Source organism: Physcomitrium patens, chromosome 9 (genome assembly GCF_059467195.1).
Source record: "Physcomitrium patens ecotype Gransden chromosome 9, ASM5946719v1, whole genome shotgun sequence".
Lineage (NCBI taxonomy): Eukaryota > Viridiplantae > Streptophyta > Bryopsida > Funariales > Funariaceae > Physcomitrium > Physcomitrium patens.
Genome location: NC_143418.1, coordinates 9,018,994 through 9,045,808, shown reverse-complemented (window position 1 = coordinate 9,045,808; position 26,815 = coordinate 9,018,994). Strand labels below are relative to the sequence as shown.

The 26,815-nt window shown below is 34.9% G+C and overlaps 2 protein-coding genes across 11 annotated transcripts; one reads left to right on the top strand and one right to left on the bottom strand.

Moving 5' to 3' along the window:
* Positions 1–4,920: 4,920 nt before the first annotated feature.
* LOC112286370 (ABC transporter B family member 20) lies at positions 4,921–14,027 on the top strand. Of its 5 annotated transcripts, XM_090253095.1 has the most exons (17): positions 4,921–5,507; positions 5,661–5,714; positions 5,926–5,969; positions 6,211–6,321; positions 6,572–7,439; positions 7,673–7,957; positions 8,250–8,304; positions 8,484–8,659; positions 8,845–9,045; positions 9,300–9,559; positions 9,758–10,083; positions 10,295–10,515; positions 10,642–10,982; positions 11,118–11,899; positions 12,146–12,387; positions 12,516–13,024; positions 13,135–14,027. In XM_090253095.1, the coding sequence occupies exons 5-17, from the start codon at positions 7,305–7,307 to the stop codon at positions 13,865–13,867; spliced, it is 4,266 nt and encodes a 1,421-aa protein (XP_090109221.1). In that variant the 5' UTR covers positions 4,921–5,507; positions 5,661–5,714; positions 5,926–5,969; positions 6,211–6,321; positions 6,572–7,304; the 3' UTR covers positions 13,868–14,027. The 5 variants fall into 5 exon arrangements, with proteins under 5 accessions (XP_090109221.1, XP_090109222.1, XP_090109220.1 ...); XM_090253096.1 differs by lacking the exon at positions 6,211–6,321; XM_090253094.1 differs by lacking the exon at positions 6,211–6,321 and having other exon boundaries at positions 5,661–5,964.
* Positions 14,028–15,204: 1,177 nt separating this feature from the next.
* LOC112286539 (putative glucuronosyltransferase PGSIP7) lies at positions 15,205–21,396 on the bottom strand. 6 transcript variants are annotated; one of them, XM_073536154.2, is made up of 7 exons: positions 19,006–21,377; positions 18,664–18,795; positions 17,665–17,968; positions 16,985–17,240; positions 16,612–16,819; positions 16,275–16,422; positions 15,205–16,063 (listed from the first exon to the last, which is right to left on the bottom strand). In XM_073536154.2, the coding sequence occupies exons 3-7, from the start codon at positions 17,943–17,945 to the stop codon at positions 15,484–15,486; spliced, it is 1,473 nt and encodes a 490-aa protein (XP_073392255.1). In that variant the 5' UTR covers positions 17,946–17,968; positions 18,664–18,795; positions 19,006–21,377; the 3' UTR covers positions 15,205–15,483. The 6 variants fall into 6 exon arrangements, with proteins under 6 accessions (XP_073392255.1, XP_024384256.1, XP_073392254.1 ...); XM_024528488.3 differs by having other exon boundaries at positions 17,665–18,795; positions 19,006–19,875; positions 20,106–21,377; XM_073536153.2 differs by having other exon boundaries at positions 17,665–18,795; positions 19,006–19,875; positions 20,875–21,377.
* Positions 21,397–26,815: the final 5,419 nt, after the last annotated feature.

Below are 26,815 nucleotides of genomic sequence, written 5' to 3'. Positions count from 1 at the left end.
GGAGGGAACAACAAAACGGTGATAATATCATACCTTCTTCTTCGTCAGGGGAATGGATGGATGAATGGGTGGATGGACGAATGAGCGGATGAATGAGCGGATGGATGAATGAGTGGATGGAAATCATGGTCTCGGCCTCTCTTCCCAAGCCTCCCCCGCTGGCTGGGTGTATGGATGAATGATTCTCATCCAATGTCTTATTATTCTTTATTCTTTTGGGGGGGGGGTCACCTTTTTTTTTTAATAATAAGACAATGTTGGGTGTTGTATTCAACCCCCATGGCATGGTGTTTGTTTGTTTGGGTCTCTCTCATCGTGATTTTATTTTATTTATTCTATTTATTATCACTTCCTAGTGGTTAAATTACTTCTTTTCTTTTCTTTTCTTTTTATAGTTTTTTGTCTTTGATTTCTACCTTATTTGTGAATGATTATTTGTTATTCCTTTCTACTTCATTTGTTTAGCTAAATGTATATAAATCTGTTAAACTCGAAGAATATATAATTTATATTATAAAAAAAAGTACTGTTGATACATATCACTTTGTCCTTTTATTTTCTATCAATAAAATATTTGGGTTCCTTACAAAAGCTGTATTTCAAAGCAAATATCTACATTAATTTTTATTTATTTATTTATTGTAATGCAAACAAAGAAATAAAAGTTAGGTCTTCTTGAGATCTTAAATGCAAAAAGAATCAATTGTCTTCATTAAAGAGAATACAATAATCTGTCGAAAAAATATTGCTAATTTACTTACTAGACCACATTTGAAAATTCGAATTGCATGCCAGCACATGAATATTATGATTAGTAAAAAATTGAGGTATAAAACTTAAAATTAGTATTATCAAATTAAAAATTAATAGTAATGAAACCAATATAAATATATATATATATATATATTAAGTTTAACAAAAAATTGCAGTAAATACAAAGTACTTAAATCCTGTTAACATGACTACAATTATTGTAGTTTCTTATTTCCATGCATATCATACTTTACTTTTTACCTCTAATAAAAAGTAACTTGCAAAAGTAAAATTACAAAAAACTTGAAGCTGCAATCAAATACTTCAAAAAAAAATGAATAACTGAAACGTAGATTGTTTTTTGGATTATTTGAATATTAGAGGCCATAACAAATATGTGAATCAATATAAATATTTCTTATATTACTTTGACTTTTTTTTTAAAGAAAAATTTATATATATTAATAAACTTAATCAACATTAAGAAAAAAGAAAAAAATAAACAGAATATGTTTTATGAGCACCAGTTTTATTTTGTGAAATAAACCGTCCTTTAAAATATTCCATAAATTTATAAACACTCAATTTCTTTGTCCATATTGTATTCATGTATGCTCGATTGTTTTTTCATTTATTTTTGATTAAATTACCAAAACTTATACAATATCAATTCATGTGTGTGTGTGTGTATATATATATATATATATATATATATATTAGAAAGAAATATATCATCACTATATACCACACAGTTATGTATGTTGCATATTATTTGTAGAAATACTATAAGGGAGTCTTTTCTTTTTCTTTTTAAATATTCATAAATTTCCTTCAAAAAACAATTGTTTCCTAAACTTGTATTATATATTTTAGTTATTAATCTTCAAGTGAATTTGTTAATAAAATTATTATTACATGCTTAAATTAGTTGAAACATTCATGGCACAAAACAAATGTTGATGTTAAAAATTGATGAAAGTTTTCTAAAAAAAACCCTATTATCATCAATATATAAATTTGAAGTTCAAATTTAAAGTTAAATTCATTTTGGTTATTTTTTAAAAAATTATTTATTTCATATACTCTCAATTTCTTTGTTTATTGTCTAAAGAAGTGGTTTGACATCAAGTCATTATGTTAAAACTTTAAAATAACAATTTTGACGTCAAATTTTTTTGTAGTTAAGTGTATAAAAATAAAATTTACAAATTCTTTTGATTTGAGAATGTTGGAAACTTCTTTACTTGAAAACATAAGCTAATTTTTTTGGACCTTTTAAAGATTCAAGGATTGAGGAGAAGAATGGTAGTGAGTAAGAACACTTAAAAGCACATGTTTATTAATCTTTATTAGTAGAGTGCAGAAACATATTATTGGAGTTTACATAGAATATATGTGATTGTGAGTAATTTTTTTTTTAAGATTTTAAGTTGGATTTTAAGTTGGATGCATATGTATGTGTATATGTGTATATATATATATATATATATATGATTTTCTAAAAATTTATACTATATATATTTTTTTAACAGAACAGACGTTTTCACGTGTCATTAGAAAACATTACAGAAAAGATCACTTCTTTTTCATAATCATTTGAAAATGCAGTAATGTTCTAAAAGCAAGTAGAACTTCTAATATTATTTGGATGTTATAAAAAAATCTTTAAAATATATATATATATATATATATATATATATATTTACATATTGATTTTTTTTAATTCTCTTGCTTTATTATTTTATCAAAGACTAGAGTTAGTGAAAAACTTGGCTTTGAATTTTAATTTTATTAATACCTTACAGTTTTAATACATATTTCAAAATGCATTTTCAAAACAATTCTTATGTCCAATATACAGACTTAGACACAAGGACCTAGTTCTTTACTTTAAAACAGGTTTTGTTACTACTTTAAGTAATTTTTCTGAGGGTAGGACTTTTTGAAGTAAAAACAAATACCTTTAGGTGTTTTTTGGAACAATTAAAAGAGATTTGAAATAAGAATACAATAACATAAAATTAAAAAATAATTAAAATCTTAAAAGTGACATCACCGTTTTGGTAACATAAACAAGGAATCAAACTTTTGCTAGAAACAGATTACGTTTATTTGTTTATTTATTTATAGAGTTGGAAGAACTAGATGCCATTAATACAGCTCAGTTGCATTGGACCCATGCATTGACTCTATTATTAAAATATTTTATAAATGTAGGGTCACTCCAACACTAGACTGTATGCTCTTAAGTATAAAATTCAGCACTTGAATGTAATCAAATCAACAAAGATTTGTTGTAAAACATCAAGTAATTCTTCATGAAGGGCAGAACAAGTACACAGTAAGTAGGAGGGTAGTGCTACTGCATTGAGAGGTAGTGACATAGAGATGGTCATTCTTATCAAGCTCACATGGAGCCTCAGAAACCCAGTTGTCCACATTATAAAATAAAGAAAGAACGAAAGAGCATAGAGCAATGAACCACGTGAAAAAAGAACACAATACACAACACAACAATAAAACACCACCATCACCACTTCAAACTCACAAACCCTAACTCAAACTCAATCAAACATGAAAAATCTCCATCCTCTAGGACCCTAAATCAAACCAACAAACAATCTGTTGGTGAAGGTTGAGAGAGTAACAACATGATTTAATTTAAAAGCATGAAGATCAATGTTTAGTGACTCAAAGAAGTAAAATTAACAGACAAACAAATTCATTAAAGAAAAGAGGAAGAGGGTATGCAGAATCATAAGCTTTGTGGGTACAAGCACACACACACACACACAATTTGTGTGATGATACATACATTGATTTACTTGTTTGTTTGTTTGGGGGTGTTAAGATTCTTCACCTCTGAAATTTTTTAGTTTTTTCTTTTTGTTTAGATTTGTTCTTTTTGTTCTCAAACCCACTTTGCATCCTGCCCATGAACCCAACTCAGCTTCTGCCATGTTCTCTATCACCCCACACAAACAGCTCCAGAAAGAGATGAATGCATCTTACCATTATCCCCATGGTTGTTATTCATTAATTCCATTCATTACATATATATATATATATATATATATATAGATTTTATTGATTCTCTGTGTGATTGTTTCTTTATGTCTGACCTTAAGACACAAGGAAAGAATGGGTACAAAAATCACAAATAAGACCACCATTCTGAGTGAGGATTTTTTTCCCCATGTGCACGTAATCCTTCACCCATTACTACTTGTGGGACAAATCTGCTGCCACCTCATTTTGGCCTGATTGTAGACGACTTTGCTGTTTGGGTCAAAAAAGCAAAATCCAATAGAAAAAACAGCATACTGTGTGCGTTCCCTGCTTGTTGACCCATTGCTGCTGCTGCTTCCGTATCCTTCTTCCAGTTGGGTAAGTTAGTGATGATTCCATCGAGCAATCTGGGCTTTTGTGTGGGGATTCTCTCTCTCTCTCTCTCTCTCGCTGGTGGGTTCACTGTGATGGTGCAGAATCATTCAGTAGATGGCTGGCCAGCTGCATTGCTACGAAGCTAGACAGATAGCTAGTTGGCCAGTTAGCTAGCTACCAGCACCACTTGGGTCAAGGTCTTGTTTGTACTTGGGCTGAAACCCATCTCCTCCGCTGCCACCATTTCCCCCTCCTTCCTTCCACTGGCAATGAGCACCTTCAGAGGTAGATCCTGCAGGTACATATTGAATGAAAGTTGCAGCATGGCGGTGATATGTTCTCAGGGGGGGAAAATTAATACGAAGAGGTAGAAGTGGAAGGAGCAGAGGACGTAGAAGAAGAAGAAGAGGAAGAACTGAAATTCTGCTTAAATTATTTGTATTTGTTTGTACATATGAAAGACTATAAGATGTAGAAAAATAGTGCTGGTTATAGATAGAAATATATATATATTTATTTATATATAAGTATTTAATACGAGAGCACAAACAGAATGCGAAATTATTACCCAGGAATTGATATTGGATGAATGAGATCTGAGCAGCACCAGGTTCTTTTATGTCGTGCACAGATTTCAAGCAGCATTTGAAGCACGCATGTGATGAGAACATAACTCACAGCATATCCGCAGAAAAGCCCCGTATCCCTTTGTGACGTGAGAATCTCCGAAGAATCTTGTGGGTTTGTGAATTCGTGGGGGGGAAAAAGGAATTTAGCCCTTGCATGGGGTGAATCTAACTATTTGTGTGAGAGTGTTTTGTGCGTCAGCCAACTACTTTCGAGCAGCCTTCATGAGCATGTTTGGAGAGCCCTTTGACTAAAGCTCAATAAATCAGGTTCCCACCTGCATGTTCTAGGAGATTTATGTCACTCGTAGGCTTCGCAATAAGGGAGGCATTGGGCACAGCTGATCAAGGCCTGAGTTTGCCTCAAGTACCATGAATCTGAAGGTCACGAATCTGAAGGTCACGAATCTGGAGTTTGGATACTGCCATGGTCTAACTTACAGCAACACTGATGACTGAGGACGACGCTGTCTGCAATCGGTTGCCCACAAACTGCAGTACATCCTGACCAAGATTCATGGCCATCCCAGGGGTGGGAGTATCCTACAGCCCCCCCACAGATCTCCAACGAGAAAAAGAAAAACACAGCTTCAAACACGGAACAGCCGATGCTGGTTTTGACTCTGAGAGGGGACAGTTAAAAGGTTCTTGTCGGAGAAGACTATCACTGAAGCGCCTGTGAATAGTCACTTGAGACAAAAGGAAAGGACTTGACGACCACGAAGGCGAAGCAGGCTAATATGTGTAAGCTCGTTCGTAGTTCGCTGGCTGTGTGCATGCTATGCTGGACGGGGGATGGGGCTTAAGTGAGAACCTTGCAGATTTGCCGTCTCCTGTTTGTGAAGAGCTCAACGAGTTGAGATCTACCGCGCCTTACCCCTCTTGTGTTGTTTGCAGTCAAGCAACCGCTTTATAGGAGCTCGGCCAGGCTTTTTCTTTCACTGTGAGCAGGTTGGCGGAGTGATGTAGTGTAGTGGTTTGGATTTTTGAAGAGGTGGAGGAAGGTAGGGGAGGAGGCAGGGAGGGAGGGAAGGAAGGCTTTTCTACTTAGACGAGGGCGAAGGGACTGTACTGTAGTTTGAGCACCTCTTCGTCGTGTTTTTGTTTCCACGACTGCGATGCTCATGTTGCAGCTTCGCAATGATGTTGAGGTTGCTGTCAGGAAAGCCAGTGGAGGGGGTAGCGCGTGACGGAGGTGTTGGTGAGGTGACCTCATATCGCTTATTTTTATTTTTGACTTCAGTCTACCTCCTTGGGCTACATATTAGGTCAGAGAGTTTCCATGGCTATGTTTTCTTGTTAACAGTTCCGTCCATGTGTCTGTGTTAATGTCTTGAAATGAAACTTGGTCTTCTGTCAATAGTATGGTGGCTATTTTAAAGAACATGTCTTAAGAGACCGAGTCTCCCTTATTTTTTCGGTTCTGTCACGGAAAAAACTCCTGCAGTTTCTAGCTGGAAGGGTTGCGTTGTTGATCTTTTGAGGCGTCTCAGAAAGGACTGCCTTGTCAAAGATGACTGACATCTGCATTTGTCTCGCATCAGAGACCCTCTCAGCTGTGAGCTATACTATTGACACTCTTCTGTGTTGAGCTTTGCTTTTCGCTACTGTTTCGTCTTATTTTGTGTCAGCATTGTTGTCGGGGCTGTACTCGAGCACTGTTCAGCCTACGGTGACCATAGCCACGGGTGTCATGTGAGTCAGCCTGGCTTGAAGTCGGTAAGAACACCAAGGGATCAAGTCACATTGCTCTATATTAATACTTGGCGACTCAATGCTAAGTGTGTGCTCACTTGGTTACTGTGCAGAATGTTGTGCAGCCAATTGCTGTTGAATCATCAAGCTTAATTATGTGTCACGATGACAGACACGGCGATGGGAAAAAATTGCAGCGGTGCATGCAGGCACACTAAGAGTATTTTCATTCAGGTGGCTTTGATTTCTAGCTACAGAAAACGCCCATCTCGTAATTAAAAAAATATTGATGGTATGTACAAGATATTTGACTGAAAAGGCCTTGGAATGCACACACAAATTATGGAGAGGGCAACTGGTGAGCTTCCGAAAGAGGTTCGGGAGAGTTTGCAAAGACAGCGAGGCACAGAACTAGCACGATGGTATACTTTGAGTGCAGCGCAGGAAACAGATGTATTCTCTATGACTATCCCTCTTTAGACCTAGCACTAGAGTCGAGTTGAGATAAAAAAAGAATTCAGCTCGAAGATGGTACTTGAGACTAGGTTCCGTCTTAGAAGTAACATGGTTAGCAGCTATTGTGAGAAGATGGCGGATAGATGAGAAAACTAGCAGATATTTATGTTCAGTTAAGCGAATTCGGGGACAACGATGGACAATTCAAGTTTGTTATTTTTTCGAATATTGCGGAATCATAAATTGAAACAATGACGAAGGGAAGATCACAGGCATGGCAAGGCTCCTTTGTATTGAGGCTTCAACTTAGGGAGATCATGACAACTGTGGCCGTCATGCATCGGCTGCTTTGTAGAATATGGTAGTGGTTTTGAGCAGAAGGAGACCAGAATGAACATCTCTAGGACTTTGTTTGGATGGTCTTCCCCGCATATTCAACCACTGACCCCCGTGTCGGAGGTCTCTGAACCACCAGAGTCGCCGTCTCCTTATAACCTTGACACTGGATCAGACTTTGGAGAGCAGGTCAGTTCGTTTACAAAGGCTTCAGTTCTGTCTGGGTTCGCTAAGTACAAGTCATCCAATTTCATTGTCCTCGTGATTAAATGCTTTAGAACCATTTAGATTTCTAGAGGCGGCGAAAGGGGAGCCCAGAGGTGCAGAATGTGATGCAATTCAGACTTGAAATCTGTTCATTTAACTAGTTTAACACCATGATACGAATCTAAGCTTGGAAAATTGGGCTTACGAATGAACAGGTACAACAAGACTCCGTTGCAGAAGAAGTTGAAGAATTAGATCTGCCGTCGCCACCCACTGTTCCCTTCGCGAAGCTTTTCGTTTACGCAGATGCCTTGGATTGGATTCTTATGACCTTTGGCAGTATTGCTGCAGCTGTCCATGGGGCAGCCCTCCCTATTTTCCTGCTTTACGTGGGAAAGATAATCAATTTATTTGCACTGTATCAACATGACTTGCATTTGAATCGTCAACATCAGATTTCCTCAGCATCTCAACACGCGTTGGCCGACGAAGTAGAAAAAGTAAAATTATAAGCCCTTGTCTTTTCTGATGTTGCTCTTATTCTCTATCACCAAATATTTTAAATTTATGTGATATCTAGCTGTGTAATTGATGGTGATGACAGCTTTTCATGTTAATGGAGATTCTTGGTAAACATTTCTAGGCTACCTTTGTGACGGGGTCCTTATTGGTTGTCAACACTTTTCAGTGGTTCTTCCTGACTCCTCTTCAAGAACACTACAGATTCGAATGATCTTGTAGAGCTACATGGGAATGTGTTGCACTAAATATCTACATGGTGGGAATTTGCAGCATGCATTGTACATAGTTTACATTGCTGTGGCCGTTTTTGCTGCTGGATGGGTAGGTTAGTAACTTTTCTCGAAACCTTCACCTGTTCATTGCCTTGATCAACTGCACATCCGAAACTCACTCATGTATGTCAGGCGTCCAAATTTCCAATCACTTCACTTTGACCTTGGAGTAATTGTCTACGTCTTGCATAAGGATACACCATTAATCTGATTCAACCCCGAATCTTGTCAGAGGTGGCTTGCTGGCTCTACACAGCGGAGAGACAATCAGCTGTTTTACGGTCACAAGGAGTCCAGATTCTGTTGCACCAAGATCTGGGCTATTTCGACCACTTTGCTGGAAGCGGCGAGTTCGTGAGTCAAATATCGAAAGATGTCCTCTCTGTACATGACATCCTTAGTGAAAAGGTGCTGAATGTTCTCTTATTCTACTTTGTGTTCAGCGCCAATTATTATTTTATTTTATTTTTATACTCTTGCAAGGAATGGACAATCGTGACATAATTCACCGGTAATTTGTCGCAGATTTTGACGATTCCCTGGCTACCATCTAAGAATCTAATCCCATGTTTCTTGACCTTGCTGCCACACAGGTGGACAACTACATCCACAATATGGCAACCTGCGTAGCCAGTCTCACAGTGGGCTTCATTTGCTGCTGGCCTGTAGCTCTTGCGACTTTGTGCACAACACCCTTCATACTAGCCGCAGGAATCGTGTCTAATCTGTTTCTTACTCGTCTTGCCGAACACGTCCAAGAAACTTACTCTGAAGCTGCGCTCATCGCGGAACAGGTTTCACTCTCAACTTTCAATTCAAAAGTGTGCATGGCATATATGATTGCAAAGGTTTTGATTTTTGATTTTGATTTTGATCGATTCAGATAGATGCAGAGCTTTTCTGCCGAGCCGTTTATTCTTTAGCCGGCCTCTGAATGACATCACAATGCAAGGAGCTAAATTAGACACTGCGATACGTTTCGACTAGAGTATTGTTCAAATGGATTCACTTGGTTGGTTCATGTTCGTTGTCATGTTCTTATCTGCAGGCAATCCTGTACATCAAGACAGTGTATGCTTATGCAAATGAGACGATTGTGAAGTATGCTTATGCCAATGCACTTCAGTCCACCCTGCAATATGGGGTGCAGATAAGCCTTGTCCAAGGGCTTGGACTTGGATGCATCTACGGAATTGCCATGTGCTCATGTGCATTGCAAATGTGGATCGGTTGGTATTTAACTACACGTCACAAAGCTAATGCCGGACAAGTAATTGTAACTCTGTTTGCCATAATCCTTAGTGGCTTGTAAGCGAAACCTCACCCTAATGTCGATTCATTCTTTTTTCTGGCTTGGAAGTCTAAATTTCATTTGCAGTACGTGTTGGCACATTTCGAGTTGATTTCATGTCTGTAGTCTCAAACACGACTCTCTGGGACTTGATTAATTAACTGATTGATGCTATTCATGTTCATCCTTTGTTCTCCTTATGGGTTGTTTTGCAGAGGCTTGAACCAGGCAGCGACCAATTTTCAGGCCTTTGATCTTGGCAGAGCCGCAGCACACCGATTATTTGATCGAGTTCTGAAGAGCAAGCTTCCAACCAACAGTAGTGTAGCAGCGGATGACATGGTCACTTTGAGTGACGTACAAGGCAACATTGAGCTCCGGAATGTTTACTTTAGTTATCCGAGCCGTCCTGATGTGCCAGTTTTAAGTGGACTTTACCTCACACTTCCTGCACGAAAGACGCTGGCACTTGCAGGAAGTAATGGCTCAGGGAAGAGCAGTGTAATTGCTTTGATTGAGCGTTTTTACAGCCCTACATTAGGTGGGTGCTAGTCTCACCTGCTTTCGTTTAAAGGGGGGGTTGTGAAGCATTTTATTTTCCCCAAAATAATCAGCAACTTGACGACATGTAAATAACAATCTTAGCATGATTAGAAAGGCTGTTGCTTTGGTGAACCTGTAATGGTCAACGAGGAGGTCAATTTCTGACACCTACTGAGTTCACTCTAGTATCTGTGATTCTGGATTGGCAGGTGAAGTTCTTCTCGATGGAGAAAACATCAGAAACCTCAATGTGGAGTGTTTGAGGAGTCAGATTGGTCTCGTGAGTCAAGAGCCTGCTCTCTTTGAGGGTAGTGTTAAAGATAACATTTTGTATGGTCGAAACGCAACAACAGATGAGATTGAAGAGGCAGCTAAGATTGCACATGCACACACCTTCATCAGTTCGCTTCCAGATGCTTATAATTCCAAGGTGAGTCTTAATTGAGTTCATCCTTGATATCAGCACATCTCTTGAGTTACAAATTTGTTGATTTAGGAAAAGATGTAAAAAGAACATCAGAAACCACATGTGCGTCTGTGTATCATGAATTTGCAGGTTGGCGAAGACAGTCTGCTGTTCACCCCTGAAAAGAAGCTTCGAATCGCCATAGCTCGAGCAGTTCTCAAAAATCCACGCATTCTTTTACTGGACGAAGCAACAAGTACCCTGGAGATGGAGGCGGAGCAGAGCGTTCAAAAAGCACTTGATATCTTAATGCTGGGCCGGTCCACAATCGTCATAGCGCATCGTCTTGTTAGCATCCGCGGCGCGGACATGATTGCTGTCCTCGAAGAAGGACAACTCGTTGAGATGGGCACACATGAGGAATTGTTGAGAGTGGATGGAGCGTATGCTGACTTAATCCGTCTTCAGGATACAGCAAAGCAGCCACGGAGGTTCGTATTTCTACGTTTCCAAGTTCCTTTTGGACTTGGTGGCAGTCCTTCAAGCCATAGAATAAACATCCCAAATCCCTTCTATCTAAGATCAATTTGTCCACTACATTTGATGACTTGCATTGCTCATTGTAGGCCTCCGCCGAAGACGTTTGTACCGGCTCCACATCAAGACAATGTTTCTCCGAATTATAGCAGACCTGTTTCACCTCTACCACCATTTTGCCTCGGTAAGAGTGTTCGCGAGCTGCCAGCCAGCGACAACATGTTCGAATCACCTCCACTGTTGGTTAGCCCCCCAGCAGATCGGAAGGCAGACAACATCGTTCCAAATGATCCAAAGTTACAAGAAACGAAAGGAGAATCAATTCTAAAAGCAAGGGATGCTTTTGATAACACATACCTCAAGAGCTTGCCTCGAATCGATGTGCACCACCAACGTCAAAAGTCACACTACTCAAATAATTCAAATCCTTCCACTCCAGAGTCGCCTATATCTCCTCTTTTGAATTCCGACCAGGATGAGAGATCTCACTCCAAGACCTTCAGCAGGTCCCTATCCCAGGCCTACGATCTGAATATGCCTCTTGAGAATCAAGTCGTCGAAAGTGAAGACATTCCTTCGTGGTGGAGGTTGGCGATTTTGAGCACTCCCGAGTGGTTCTGTGCATTGCTCGGCAGCGTCGGGGCTTGTTTGCTGGGCTTTTTCAACCCTCTCTTCGCACTTTTGATTGCACAGGTAGCAGAGACGTACTTTTATGGAAACAAGAGAATCATGTGGCACGAGGTTTCAAAGTGGTGTCTGCTGGTGGCGGGTATGGGGCTGGCCACTGTCCTTTTCAACTTCTTGCAACATTTCTATTTTGGCATCATGGGAGAGAAAATGACTGAGCGGGTGCGCAGACTCATGTTTTCAGGTGAGCGTGTAACGTGCGCAAGTTGTGTACTTCATCGATTCAGAATTGTGAATCATATACATAAATCCAGTAGTCTACTATCCTGTGAAAATCAGTCGAAGTAATGAGACTTTCCCTAAGGACTTGCTGCAATGGAAGAGCCCTTCAAGCAACCAAAGTTGTGTTTAGGAGCAGACATGGTGCACAATGGATGTGTTTGGAACTTTGGCTTGGAACATTGACACTCTTGATGACCGATGATGACAGCTATTCTGCGAAATGAGGTGGCTTGGTTTGATAGAGAAGAGAATAGTGCAGAGCTCCTGTCCATGCGTTTAGCTAACGATGCGACTTACGTCAGAGCAACTTTCAGCAACAGGCTGTCAGTTTTCATCCAGCAATTCACATCAACAGTATTGGCATTGACTTTGGCTTCGATCATGCACTGGCGCTTCGGATTGGTGTCCTTGGCTACTGTTCCGCTACTCATTACCGCTTCTATCTCTCAGGTATAGCATCTAACGCAATTTTTTAGCATTTGACATAATTAGTGTTCTTTACTGATGACATTGTCACACCATCTCGATCTTCATTTTTTAATTAATGGTATTCAATTTTGTGGCATGACCACTTGCAGCACATGTGGAACTCGGGATTTTCAGGAGACATGAGGGGAGCCCACGACCGAGCGCGGCGAGTGTTGGAGGAAGCTGTGGCCAACATTCACACTGTCATGTCCTTCTCAGGAGGGCAGAAGGTGCTGCAGCTTTATTGCCAGCAGCTCAAACAACCTCTTCGGCGAAGCCTCGTGAGGGGGCAAGTCTGTGGCATTGCATTCGGTGTATCCCAATTCTTCCTCTTTGCTTGCAACGCCTTCCTTCTTTGGTACGGCTCCCACGTCTTGCGCAGAGAAAGCAACACGAGCTTCCCAAATATTATTAAGGCGTACCTTGTATTCACATTCACAGCATTCTCTCTAATAGAGGTCTTTGGACTGGGACCGTCTGTTTTGAAGCGGCGAAAGAGTGTAGCTCCAGTGTTCAGCATCATCAATCGTCGCTCACAAGTGGAGGGGCTAGGAGATGACGCTGGACAAAAACCATCTCACCTCGTTGGCCTTATTGAGTTCCGAGACTTAGAATTCAGGTTTGACCAAGGATCTAAGAAAACACATGTCGATTCTGGAAGTTTTAAACAGATTTCTTCATACAGTTGTGTGGATGGCGTATTAATTTTCTGCTGCAATTACCCTCCAGGTACCCAATGCTACCAGAGTTTCCCGTGCTGACCAAGTTCAACCTGAGAGTGGCACCGGGTCAGACAGTGGCCCTCGTTGGCACGGCAAGCTCGGGCAAGAGCACAGTCCTTGCCCTCTTGAATCGATTCTACGAGCCTCTCAGTGGCCAAATCCTGCTGGACGGCAACGACCTTGGTTCTCTCAATCTCCACTGGCTCCGAAACCATGTGGCCACGGTGCAGCAGGAGCCCGTTCTCTTCTCCACCTCCATCAGGGAGAACATCATTCTTGGGCGACATAATGCTACCGACGCTGAGGTCATCGAAGCTTCCCGGATTGCTAACGCCCACCATTTTATTAGCAGCTTACCCCACGGCTATGACACCCACGTTAGGATGGCTAGTTTGCAGTTAACCCCAAGCCAGCGGTTGCGCATCACCATAGCGCGTGCTGTGCTGAAGAACGCCCCGATCCTGCTCCTTGACGAGCCCACCAGTAACCTCGAAGCCGAGGCCGTGAGAGTCGTGCAAGAGGCAGTGGAGCATCTCATCACAGGCAACCACACCACTCTGGTGGTGGCTCACCGGCTGGCGCTTCTGAGACGGGTCGATCTGGTGGCCATGCTGCACGATGGACAGATTCTAGCGGAGGGCACCCACGATGAGCTGATGAATCGGTGCGGCCCGTATGCTCGCATGATGCAGCCCCAGTTCAGCAGCAGATCCATCAAGCTGCACCACTCCTCCAGCTGATGCATTCGTGTTCTTCACCGGCGTTGTGATGGAATTCTTTCAGATTGATGTCCTGTGCCTTGCCTTGCACTTTGTGAACTGTGTCGGAACTTGCCTTGCATTGACTTGTTATTTTATTGCTGAAGCATCAAAGCGGTCTTCAAACTGGGTTTCTTACCGACACCATGATCTCTTGTCAAGTGTGCAGTTTTGAGCATCTTTCTTTTTTGTTTTGTTTTGTCAACTGAGAGGTTACAACTCTGACTTGTATGCTGCTCTTGCCGCCGCCGCTACCGACAACAACCAGCTCCCTAGTGTTGGGAAGGGCGTTGACTTGTGAACTGTGTCGGAAATCGAGGAGCTTCAGAGAATCTTCCCGAGTCAACGCGGTTGAATATTGCATGTTGAACAGTTTTCAGTGGATATTGTTGTATGATGTGCTGGTCCACCAGTACCTTCCACGTCTTGCCACTGTTGGCTTCAGATTCGATGACAATCTCCTTTCCTTAAAAATCTGGTTGTTTTTCCTCCTTTTTAAAAATTAATTAAAAATATAAACTCATTTATCAAAATACCAGAAGTTTTAAATCCATGATAATCATCTTCCCCGTTCAACAAACTCTATCGGATGTATTCACTTATCTGACTTCAGCTATTATGACATAAAATTACACAGAAATATTATTTTCATGGAAGTGATTTTCTGTGATGCTTTTTTTCTTCTTGCACCTTAATAATTAGTTGAATTTTGGTAAGACATCCCAATAAGCAGTTGATTTTGTGTAATATAGACTTCTCTCACTTATTTTAATGATTTCAATTTTTTCAATAATAGCAACAGATGGATATTAAGTTAAGCATACAGAAATTTGTGTAAGTCCCAAGCATTAGTAGCAAACACAAGACTTCTTGATAAAGTTTAGCATGTTGCATCAACAAAATATAAATCTCGAAATAATATTTTACCAAAAGGAAGGAAAAGCATATTAGTAAACTTAATTTTCATGTTGAATATTTATAGATGTTATGTATATGTGTATATATATATATATATATATATATATACACACACCTCTTTATTGTTAAAAGAAAATTATGTCAAAGGATAACAAAACTTATTCAAATCTTGAATTACTAAATATCTCAAAACTAATATTATTTACTTCATTATAAAAAAATGTGACGTTTAGAACTAAATAATATATTACTAATCAAAATTTATTTTTATTATTGTGATGATATAAGCATCAGTAATTTAAGCTTGATGAATATTATCATAATACCTTTAAATTTCATGTTCACAAATTTTCAAACACTATATATATATATATATATCTATATATATATATATATATATATATATTTAATAAGTTGCAATTTGTTCATTATAAATTAATGGATAGTTTTTTCCTTAAAATAGCCTAAAACATTTACAAACCTATGCAGCCAAACTATTGATATTGAGTTATTACAATGCAAATGCATATAACTATTTTTTCTTAAATATGAATTACATTGAATAAATACTAATATAGTTTACACAACATCCCTTATCCTACCCATAGAGACTCATGTATACCATCAACATGGGAGTACAGAAATTTTAAGTAAATAGTGATGCTACACATGTGCAAATTTCAACATAATTTTGTGAATTCAACAGGAGTAATAGACTTCAATGGAGCCCAAGTTGCAGCAAGCTCTTCATCATTCTTGCCATTGTGGGAAAAGAACAACTCTTTGGAACACCACCACAAACACGGAGACGAGATGCAGGCATATGCTATCATTAATAATGATCTAGAAATACCATTGGAATGGTAAGGCCAAAGCATAATAAAATACATTCCGATACATGTCAACCACGGCACGAGGACGGGGATGAATGGGAGTTTGAATGCTTTGGCAATAGAGAGTAGAAGTGAAAAGGATCCAAAGAAAAAAGCCCCCCATCCAAGAAGCGGATGAACGGTTGTAGGAACTACGAGGAATGGCAAAATGTAACACCCACTCAAACTAACCACGAGCATTGCTTTCACCACCCGTGGGTGACACCGAGGTATATGAAAAGATTGAGCACTTCTCAAATTCATTCTTCCCGAGTTGTTATTCTTTTCTTGTGACGTTACTAATTGCTTCTGTATAAATAGAGTTGCAAAAAGACAAAATAAATAGAGCAGGATTTCTATCACAAGGATGTGTATCTCACCACTATATCTGCAAGGTATAAACCTACCCATTGTAAGTAAGTAAGTAAGTATATATATATATATATATATATATATACAATATTGGCAATGTTGCCATAGTTTGTAACAATATTCATATATATATATATGGAGAGACAACAATAGAATTCAACCATGCAAATTATTGGCTGATTAATAGAAATGAACAAATCAATTCCACCATTGAAAAATGCACTTGCCCTATAGTTGCTTGACGCTTATCATGCCATAATATTCCTAAAGGCAAGGTTGGATATGACCACCAATACCACGGCTTCAACATTGGAATGCTTGGAAATGTAATGACACTGTTTTGGCCACAAGGAACATTCCATTTAAGATTCAAATCTGCAAAAGTTATTCAACAAAAAACACAAAAAAATCTTAAATTAGAATATATATATATATATATATATATATATATTTTTTTTTTTTCATGTTTTTATGAAAACTCATGCTCTATAGAGGTCCCTAATATAATATTCCACCAACAAAGTATTACTTAAAATGGCATGAACACAAACCATGAGCGCTTACAATACAATGCCGCATCCATTTGATAGCCTTGGGGCAAGCGATAGAGCCCTGTGAGTTGTTGGAAAGGTAGATGGGGAGGATGGAACAAAGGGCGGTCTAAAAGATCATGGAAATATGATGTGAGGAACCCTTGATCTGCTCCATCCAATGGGTTTGGCACTTCCCTTTGTATTTCCTCAAGCATATTATTGAATGTTTCATTTGATGGCTACACAAGGAACCGTTGCTTATATTTGGTGTGATTCTTTTCTTCATTAGGTACGCTCCCTTCAAAACTTAAAATAAACTAAAATGAAATGTTATATATATATATATATATATATGGGTGTGTACATACTTTCACATGAGAGAGCGAGAGAATGAAGATGCTAACCTTTAAAACAAACAAGCCTGAATGGAAGATGCAAGGGTTAAGAAAAGCAGCACAGAATTCACCGCACTGGAATAATTCATCAGGGGCTCGTATGAATACATTATCAACGTCCAACATCACCACTCGCTCATATTCAGTTAAAGTCCATGCATATATCTTATTGAGAGTGTGTTTGAATCGCTTCTCAAAATTACGTCTCTTTGCATAAGGGTTATGTATGTCTTCCACAACTTTAACAGTGACATTCTCCTTTTTTCTATTTTTTTCAAAAAAGAAGAAACAAACATTAAAAAAAAAACTAAACAAAACAAAACAAAAGTATCCTTGTCAATGATGAAAAACTTCACCTTTATGATAAAAAAAAATCAAGTATTGAGCTATAATTACTTTGTGATAAAAAAATAAAAAATAAAATCATTCAAATCTAAAGAATGATGGTTTATGAAGCCCCAAAATTAACAAGCAACAGATTACAAATAATCACGGAGGTTGATACTTCCATTATCTTTCTAAATTATATGTACAAAGAATATAAACAACTGAAATATCAATTGGAGCTATAATCCCATATAAACATTAACAAGAAAAAAAAGAAAAAAGGAAGAAGAGTTAAAGCCTTAATCCTCTGCAAATCATTTTGGCAAAAACAAACACAACAAAAGAGTTTTTATTTAACTTACAAGATATTCAACCATGGACGTGGCACAGATGCAGAAGCAATGAGGACGAGATCCGCATTTGCTTTGAGGGAGGCAAGGCTTTGAAGTAAAACCCGAGCCGCTACATAAAACTCGTAGTCGCGAGGAGTGCCCCCATAAAGCATGGTAGCGTAAGCATTCCTCGTCTTCGTTTGCCCTTCCAACACTCTTGTTCCTTCTTCACTCTCTACAACACTTGTGCCCATGCTCACTTGGCTCACAATTAACATGACCCACACCACCCATGCCACAACTTTTCCCATTTCCCTTGCTCTTGCTCCTTTTTCTTTGAATATAGAAATAAAAACCAATCAGCAGTTTTCTAATAATAGTAAATATTGACTTAGGGTTTAATAGCGTACTCCAAAATGGTGAAGGAAATTTGTGAAGAATGCAAAAATGTTGTTGTCAAAATGGAAAATTGAAACAATGTATTATTGCAATTCCTTTGTGTAAATTTTCTAAAAAATAACAATGTATTATGAACTGGTTGTGTGTTCAATAAATCTGATGTTAACTGTGATAGGAATACTAATTTTTGTGTAGTTGTTTTTTATAAGAACTTTGAAATTTAAGTACAATAGGTGGTTGCTGTTTTTGTGCTATCACAGGTTTAAGTTTATCAATATTTCAATTAAATAAAATAAATTGTGTAAGAATTCTACACCAGTGCAAGAATGAAAACTATGGTTTACATTGAGAAACCTCAGGGCATTGAAAAGAAGTTTGGTTTCTGTGATATAAACACAAATAGTCCACCAGAGAAACCTCAAATGATGAATAATCTCACACAGTGTTGAACATTGAATTATTGCACAGATGAAAAATCACTTGTTAATAAAATTTTGTAGTTAACTCTAAAAACGAACCAAAGAATGGTTCGATTATAGTTACAAAAACGTGCAACATGCACAAAAAGCTTTAAACCTGAAAAGAAATATGTACGCACACATATGTACATGTATATGTATTGAAGTTTACATGTTTTTTATGCAGTACAACGACGTAACAGAGTTCTTTTTTTTCTTCTTCCAATGGAAGTAAAATCAGCAAACTTAATGGAAATATTTGTGAAAGTGTTTTAAGACAAAGATTAAGTATCAAGATGTGAATCTGGAAAATTGAAACAAATGATGTCACTATTAATAATTTCTAATATAAATTGTATTTAAAAACTCAATGGCGCTTTTATTATTTTATTTTAATTAAGCTTTGTATTCAATTTTATGTCTGGAAAGTTTATGTGATCTAAAAAGAATACACTAAATTAACATAATTAAAATTAAAAATTAAAATCAATATTGAAAGTAAATGAAGGATTACCTCATGAAAAATAACTATAAAAAAATGTAAGTCTTAATTATAAATTAAAAAAAGCCACGGATTTTATTGTTTGAGGATAAAACTATAAGTCGTGTTTTCCATATTCAGTTTATATTAAGTATAATCTTTATGTATCATATAAGTGCACAGGAATTAACTGCTGAAGGAAATGAGTTCTGGTGAAGGTGTTATTTGAGCCATATAAAATTCTTTTTTTCTTTTTTTCTTCCATTATGTACTTGGAATTTTATTTAACCAGTACAAGTCATTAAAAAAAGAAAAAGAAAAAAAGAAGAAGGAAAGAATCATGTTTAAATGTTCAAATAATTACAGTGCAGGTAATCGTCCAGTTTATTATGAGTTCATGGTTAATTGATCCAATCAATTCATATTTTTAGTATGTATAAGGTTTATGATTATATGTATATCTCATAAATTAATAATTTTTAAAAATTATCTAGTATCGTGCTAACCCAATACCCATGAACAATTATCAGAGATTTACGTTTATGTCTCGTGCACAACTTGTGCATTCTGATATTAAGCCTTGTGTTTAACTTTACCTCAAATTAGGTTAACTAATTATGCACAAATTCTCCCATAATCTTCAAATTTCTCTCAATTTTCTTTAAATAAAACACCCATTCTTTCAATCATATGTTTATAAGTTTTTCATTGCAAGAGCATGGTTTATACATTTTAAGATAAAAAAAAAGTAAGAAATTTGTACAATTTCATTTTTAAAATTTTAATTAATTTTTTTGTGAATGAAATAAACAGATTCAGATTCATTTGAATCTTAAATGTTTTTCTCTTGAAGCTAATCAAGTCAATTATACATATTTAGAGTTGTTCCTTTTCCAGCATCATCTGCATTTGATTTGATTTATTTATTTTTTAAATCCATAAAGATTATTCATTAAAGTTTTCATTAAAATATATTTATGCATAGAGAAAAAATACAATTATTACTCTAAATGTATCCTAAATCGTGTATAAAAACCATTATTTAAAGTATAATAGTTGTATTATATTTTGAAATCACAAAATTATCTAATTATATAATAAATTTGGTAGCTTGGTTGATAAGATTTTAATACCCTATTTTAATTTTTTTTTCAAAGTAGTACTTAATATATATTTTTTTACAACCATTATAACATTATTTTTTTGATGTATAATTTATTAAATTTTCTTGTGTGTTTAAAACTTTAAGAAATAAAAGTTGATAAAGAGTACAAGTAGGCTGGTGTTAAAAATCAAAATGTCAACAAATATAAATGCTCCAAATAAAAATTGGGAAACTGCAAAAACTTTCTTTTACACTTGGAACATTGTGAACATTTGAATGCATTCAAATGTTCACAAATAATGTATTCACAAGTTTTTGCAGTTGAAACATTGTGTTGAAACAAACGCACATGCATTATACATGTAAAGTACAAAAGGGAGTTAATGTGGGACATATAACATAACACACAAAGAGACTTTGTTTCCTCAAAGAATTTGTTCAGTTGGTTAATAATTTTAGAAGTTAAATCAAGACTAGGGACATACATATGCAGTTGTGTATGCCTTAATCATTAATTTTTACAAATAATTCTCTACCTTTCTCCTTTCTCAACAAGTCATGTTTTCTATTGAATTTCATGAAAATACAGTATCACTGATCCCTAAAAACATTTCCACCCAACCAATTCTCCTCACTCAACACCCCCACAATCTTGTTCATTGATTGCATCCACAACTCCAACATCCAAAAAAAAAAAAAAAAAAACATAAAAGAACAAAAACAAAAACAAAAAAATGTTTTTTCATCAATCCTAAACCTAAACGATAACCCTAATTTAGAACCCACAATACACACACCTCAATGAGGATACAGGAAAATGAAGCTCGCATTCCTGGTTGCTGCAAGCAAAGCTTCACATACCCACACAGTTATGAATAGTCCAGAGGTAACATTTTATTGATCGGAGTGAAAGCCTCAGGGCTGAAGACTTTATATTAATATTGAATTCAGCTTGAATTTCTAAGGCACACTTGTGCAACAATCTCTTTGAAAACGTGCAAATATGGTATTTGTCTTCAAGTTGGTACCAAATAGATATCTTTTTTTAACATGCCCATCTCATCCCCACTAAGATTAGGATTAGGGTTTATTTCTGTAAAAAAGAACAAAAAATATTGTAGTTATTAAAAAATGTAAACAAATAATTAAGTTATAAAATATAATAGTATTATTAGTATATTTGAAAATAATTTAATTTAAAAAATTAATAACAACAATAGCTCTTGTTATGAACAACTTTGATTTTGTAGATTATAAGTTTTTATTAAAGAAAAATAAAATTATTGTACAAAAGATTAATTTGTATAGATATTATATACTTTAATAATATAGTTCAATTAATACTTGTTTTTTAAAAAAAAAGTAATTTTAGTAATTGAATTTTATATTTTAAGGGTTTTTTTTAAAGAATACATAATTTAATTGATCTTAGAGCGCAATTTAATATATATATATATATTTTTGTGAATAGAATGTATTATCTTAATTAGAACGTCATAGAATTATTTTAATGTTATAATTTTAAAACCTTAAATTTTTTTTATATAGATAAATTTTATGTTGTAATATTCTTTTAGTATAATTTAAATTAAATTCTAGAAATATCATAAAAATATATATGCATAAGTGAAAGGATTTTAAACTTTCAAACTATGACAACTAAATATTATTTACACAAAAAGTTATAAAAATATTATCATACTATATTACATACATTATAATATAATTTCTAATAAATTCAAATACACATCATTCATTCATATATATATATATATATATATATTGATAGAAGTATTTAAAATGTCCATTTCCGTTTCAAAAATCATGTTAAGATGGATAGTGCTTGATGCTTGAAATGTAGTTGTTTTGTTACTACTTCTTTCCAGAAGTGTTGTAAAATGTGGTAATAAGAAGAGATCTCTACTATCAAATGCTTATACGAGTTTTTTACAGTACTTTTTATTCTTCTCTTCAAAGTTTATTTACTTGTAATCTCTAAACAATATTCATATGTAGTTGGAATATTGTTAGAGGTTATTTTAATTGTATTTTTATTTTTCTAATAAAATTAGAAAGCTTTCTATTTGCCTATAAATTATATTTAAATTCTATTGCAATATAAAAGCAACTATTTTTTAGCTTTGTTATTTTTATTTTCTAGAGCCAAATTAAAATATTCATTGATTATCTTTTAAACATTCTTTCTTTACTTTTAAAGTAAAAAATCTAAATATTCTTTGCATAAAATTAGAATCATATAATTAAAAGATACATACAAATGCTTCAATGCACTATGGAGATAAAAAAAAGAAGAAGAAAGAGGTGTTTATTATATTATATTATTTATAATTTATTTTTATTTATTTTTCATTTTAAAACACTTTTTTTTAATATATTTGTTTGGAATTAATACCTTGTCAATATTTTTATTGAGTTGCTTCAATTGTAAAATGTATTGAATTTAAAATAGAACTTACACCTACAAAGTACACAATAACCATATAACTCCTAAAGAAAACCGTCTCTACTTTCACAATCTCGATTCTAATTGAAATCTTGTGAAAAATTATGTGAAACAAAAATTCAACATTGTTACTTATGTAATCAACTGAACATTTTTGATTTAAAAAAATTATTATGAAATTACAGATTTCCCCCAAAAGACCCATTCTATTAAACAACTTCAAAAAAACATCAAATCTATCAAATGCTTATCCATCTCTAATCTCACTGTATCAACATACAACATTGTCATATCTGTCCCAAACCCAAATGAAAACTGACCATGACGTGGGAATTGAAAACTTAGGAAGAAGCCCACTTTATAGCCTCTTTGACTTATGGGTTTCTATTTCTAGTCCATTGATTGCGATCCCTTTCATAGTTTTACATGTATACCTCACTTCTTTGCTCAGAAAATTATTCCACCCTAAACTAATTTTAGCCTGCAAAACTAAAGCTGACTTGGTTGCATTGCTATCAGGAAAACAGTGTCAAAGCAAAAGAAAGAATGTCTTCGGCAGATCAATAGACAACCTGCAAAACAAATTTCATTTTTGAGCTGAACTTCATCTGTTCACTCCATGATTGTTAACCTTGTGGGATGCATCACACGAAATTTATAATCGCTCAGAAGTAATTGCTACTGCAACTAATTTAGTTTTTACAGGAGTTTCACTGTGCTATATATATATATATATATATATATATATTTTTTTTTTTTGTTTTTTTTTTTTTTGTTTCGGATACTGATTGTGTAAGAGCTTGGGAGGTCTTTGAATTTGATTTCAACAATAGCTCATGGATACATGATAACACGGAATTCAGCTTACCTTGCCGAAGCGTGAGGTGTGTCTTAGGAATCGAACCTTTTCAACTCATTTCCCGGCACAAGTACTGTGGCTACCGATTCTCTTGTTGATTCCAAGAAGGGTAACATCAACTAAGATTCTGTTCTTTTGTGAGTTGACGACAGCTGTGAAAAGCATAGGGAATTACGTGCGATCCTTGTGACAGCAGGTGTAGGAAGTATGATGTAAACAAATGATGACAAGTTCTGTGAATCCCTCACATGTGCAATGATCTCCGGAAGCGAAGGACTGCTTTTTCAACACCCCCAACACAGTTTTTCATGAGATGTGGATGTGCAGATCTAGCCAAATTCTGACGCAGGACGGGCAAAATTGTATCTACGATTCGCCTTCCGGGTACACTTGGGTCCGGGTACATATACTCATCACGTGTCTTTCTTGCAGAGTCTCATCGCCATTTTTATTCACCAGTTGTCGTATAGTCATGTTGCAGTGGCAGTGTCGCCCGGATGCACTCTGTTTGATCAGATGTCCCAGTTTCTCTTAACTAGTCGAGGTGTATCTTCTAATGAAGAATCAAAAGTTATTGGTTATGCAAAGGCTTAGCATGGGGGTTGAATGTTGCTGGGATTTTGGTTGAGATGTCGAAGCATGGTGCGAAGAGAGAGAGAGAGAGAGAGAGAGAGAGAGAGAGAGAGCTCGAATTGGGCTTTCCTTAGTCTAGTGACTCTGTGTTACTTAGGTTGTAGACTTTTGCGACATTCGGATCGGTATTGATCCGATCTGGACGTGATTTTTGTTTCAGAATTGCTGAGATAGCGCACAGACTCATCGAGTTCTGTATTAATGTTTGTATTTTTAATACGAGATTGCATGTGGATTGTAGTTTCTTTCCTAGAGTAGTTGCTGCGACATTTGAGAGGGCAACATTATTAGCTCTGGAGTTTGCCATTAAAGGCCGTATGAAGAACTTGCAGGGGGCGGATACTGCACCAAGAGGTCTGAAAAAGAAATTTCTGTAAGCATAGTAGAGATCCTGAGTGGTTCTGTGCATATGCTAAACATCCATCATCTTGGTCTCATTTAAGTCCTTAAGGTGCTCCAACCCGTCTATCAAAGATTACTTATTTTATAATCTTTTTGCAATTATAATTCAAAAGAAGAAATCTAAAACTCAATGGATTAAATGGCTTCTAAGTCATGGACCAAAGAAAAAAATAATGGCTTTAGTTGTCACTTTAAAGGTAGCCCTATAAGCCTACTAAGCAATTATAATCTTAGAATTCTAATTCTTATTAAAATCAATGATAATATTGCTTTGTATGTTTATTAAGATTTATTTGACACATTTTGTGTAATCATTGATTTTGAGATGATAAGATGTAGTCTTATGAAAATTAATTATAAATTGCTATGTTTTATCTTTTATGAATTTATTTAAGAAATATTTATCTCTATGACTACTAAGCACCTTAAGGTATCTAAATTGAGTGATAATTTTTTCAAATAAAAAATTGACAATATACTTTGCATTACAGGTTTTAATTATTTTATCTTCAACTCACTTTGTAAGATACCTAATGGCTACTATAATATGCTTCATTCTACTAGAGGAGATGAAGTTGAAATTTTCTTATTTGATTAATGGTTTACTTTTCAAATGGAACTAATTGCATTGATACATAAAGATTGTTGTTTTCTTAGAAGTAATATAGCTCATCTTTGAAAAATTTAATAATATATTAGAAAAAGCAAAGAGATAATCTTTACCATAATCATCTAAAGGTTGATATAAGACATTATCTATTAAAGATGCATTGCAATAGATATAAAATGATAAATTCTAATTTAATAGTTTTTACACCAAGTAAGTAATAATCTTTCTTTTAAGTATCTTAAAGGCCTCTTGACATTCAAAGAACTATTCAAATGTATACTTCTATTGAAGCTTGATTTTAAGCATGGATGTGGTGGCATAATTATAAATAATTTCATAATATTATCTTATATAGCCTAAAGTCATGTATATTTCTTTAAGATTTGAAGGTGGTGCTAAGTCTATAAAAATTTTCATCTTTTATAGATTTATTTTTTAACACCATATATATAAGTAGAATTTTTTTTTGAATCCCTAAAAATATTTTTAAGATTGAAGGCAGCTCTTACTATCCTATAATGCTTCAAGCTATTTTTTAAACACTCAAGATGTATTTGTATAGTAGATTAGATACAAAAGATGTCAAAAAAATAAAAAACATTGAATTGTATAACAAGTCAAAGAATGTAAAGATTATTGCTTTTTAGAATGCATGTAGAACATTTCAAAGTCTAAAAGATATGACTATATGTATGAAGATAATCCAAGAAGTTATGAAGACTATTTTATGGTAATTGTTAGATGCTATAGAAATTGAGTTTTAATTTAAATATCTATTTATAAATATATATAATTCATAGTATGCTACTTCATTTAGAATTTTATTAATAAGTGCTAATAAAAAAATATTATTTTTATATTTACTTAATTATTATTTTATTATCAATGCATATACAATTTTTAAAATTTTTCTTTTTCATCAAGTCTATATGTGAGATTCAATTTATAATATCTATTAACTAAATAAACCTTGAAATAGCTTTATAAAAAAATCACTATCATTTTCAACTTGAGATTTTTTATTTTTTTTATTTTTTTTCTAATTAATATTGACATTTGAATTAGAAAGAAAAAATGGTAGAAAATTTTTGAAAGGATTATTTTGAGGTCTTTGTAAGATCAAATAAAAACATCACAATATCATATTTTAATACAAGTATTGGATAAAAGATTAAATGAAGAATAATATATGTAAAAAGCCTAAAATAAAATATTATTAAAAGATTTCATTAAAACTTATAGATTATAGATAGAAGAAAATTTTTAAAATCACATTAAATCTATAATAGGAATATTTTGGAGGTTTATGAAAAAAAAATCTCTTAATCATTAAAAGATAAATAATTTTTAAAAGATAGTGACCAAGTTATAAAAATTTATTTTTTGAATAGATTGAAAGAACTAAAAAAGATCTTCAAGCAACAAAATTATTGAAGGAGTTTAAAAAAATATATTATTTATCAAAAAATGAGAGACAATTATAAGATCCAAGCAAAGTAGAATTTTTTCTTCAAATAAATAATATAGTGTTATAAGAGAAGTTAAAAATTCTTCTTATTGATAAGAAAGAAGATGAAGGATAAAAAAAATTAGAAAGAAGAGAAAGAGGGAATAGGATTTCTTACAAAAAAAATATAATAAAAAAGTTAGTATGGATATTTTAAGAAAATTGCAAATATTTAAAATAAAAATACTTATTAGTTATCTTATATTTGTGATTCAACCTTCAATAGATATATCAAAGAAAGAAGAAATGAACATTGATAAAAT

Coding starts and splice junctions, on each gene's coding strand:
- LOC112286370 (XM_090253096.1), top strand. CDS start 7,305: ATGAACATCTCTAGGACTTTGTTTGGATGGTCTTCCCCGCATATTCAA. Junction 10,983..11,117: donor ACAGCAAAGCAGCCACGGAG/GTTCGTATTTCT, acceptor TGCTCATTGTAG/GCCTCCGCCGAAGACGTTTG. Junction 12,388..12,515: donor TTACCGCTTCTATCTCTCAG/GTATAGCATCTA, acceptor GACCACTTGCAG/CACATGTGGAACTCGGGATT.
- LOC112286539 (XM_090253091.1), bottom strand. CDS start 17,945: ATGGGAAAAGTTGTGGCATGGGTGGTGTGGGTCATGTTAATTGTGAGC. Junction 16,820..16,984: donor CAGGCTTGTTTGTTTTAAAG/GTTAGCATCTTC, acceptor TTCCTTGTGTAG/CCATCAAATGAAACATTCAA. Junction 16,064..16,274: donor AAGCGTCAAGCAACTATAGG/GCAAGTGCATTT, acceptor TATACCTTGCAG/ATATAGTGGTGAGATACACA.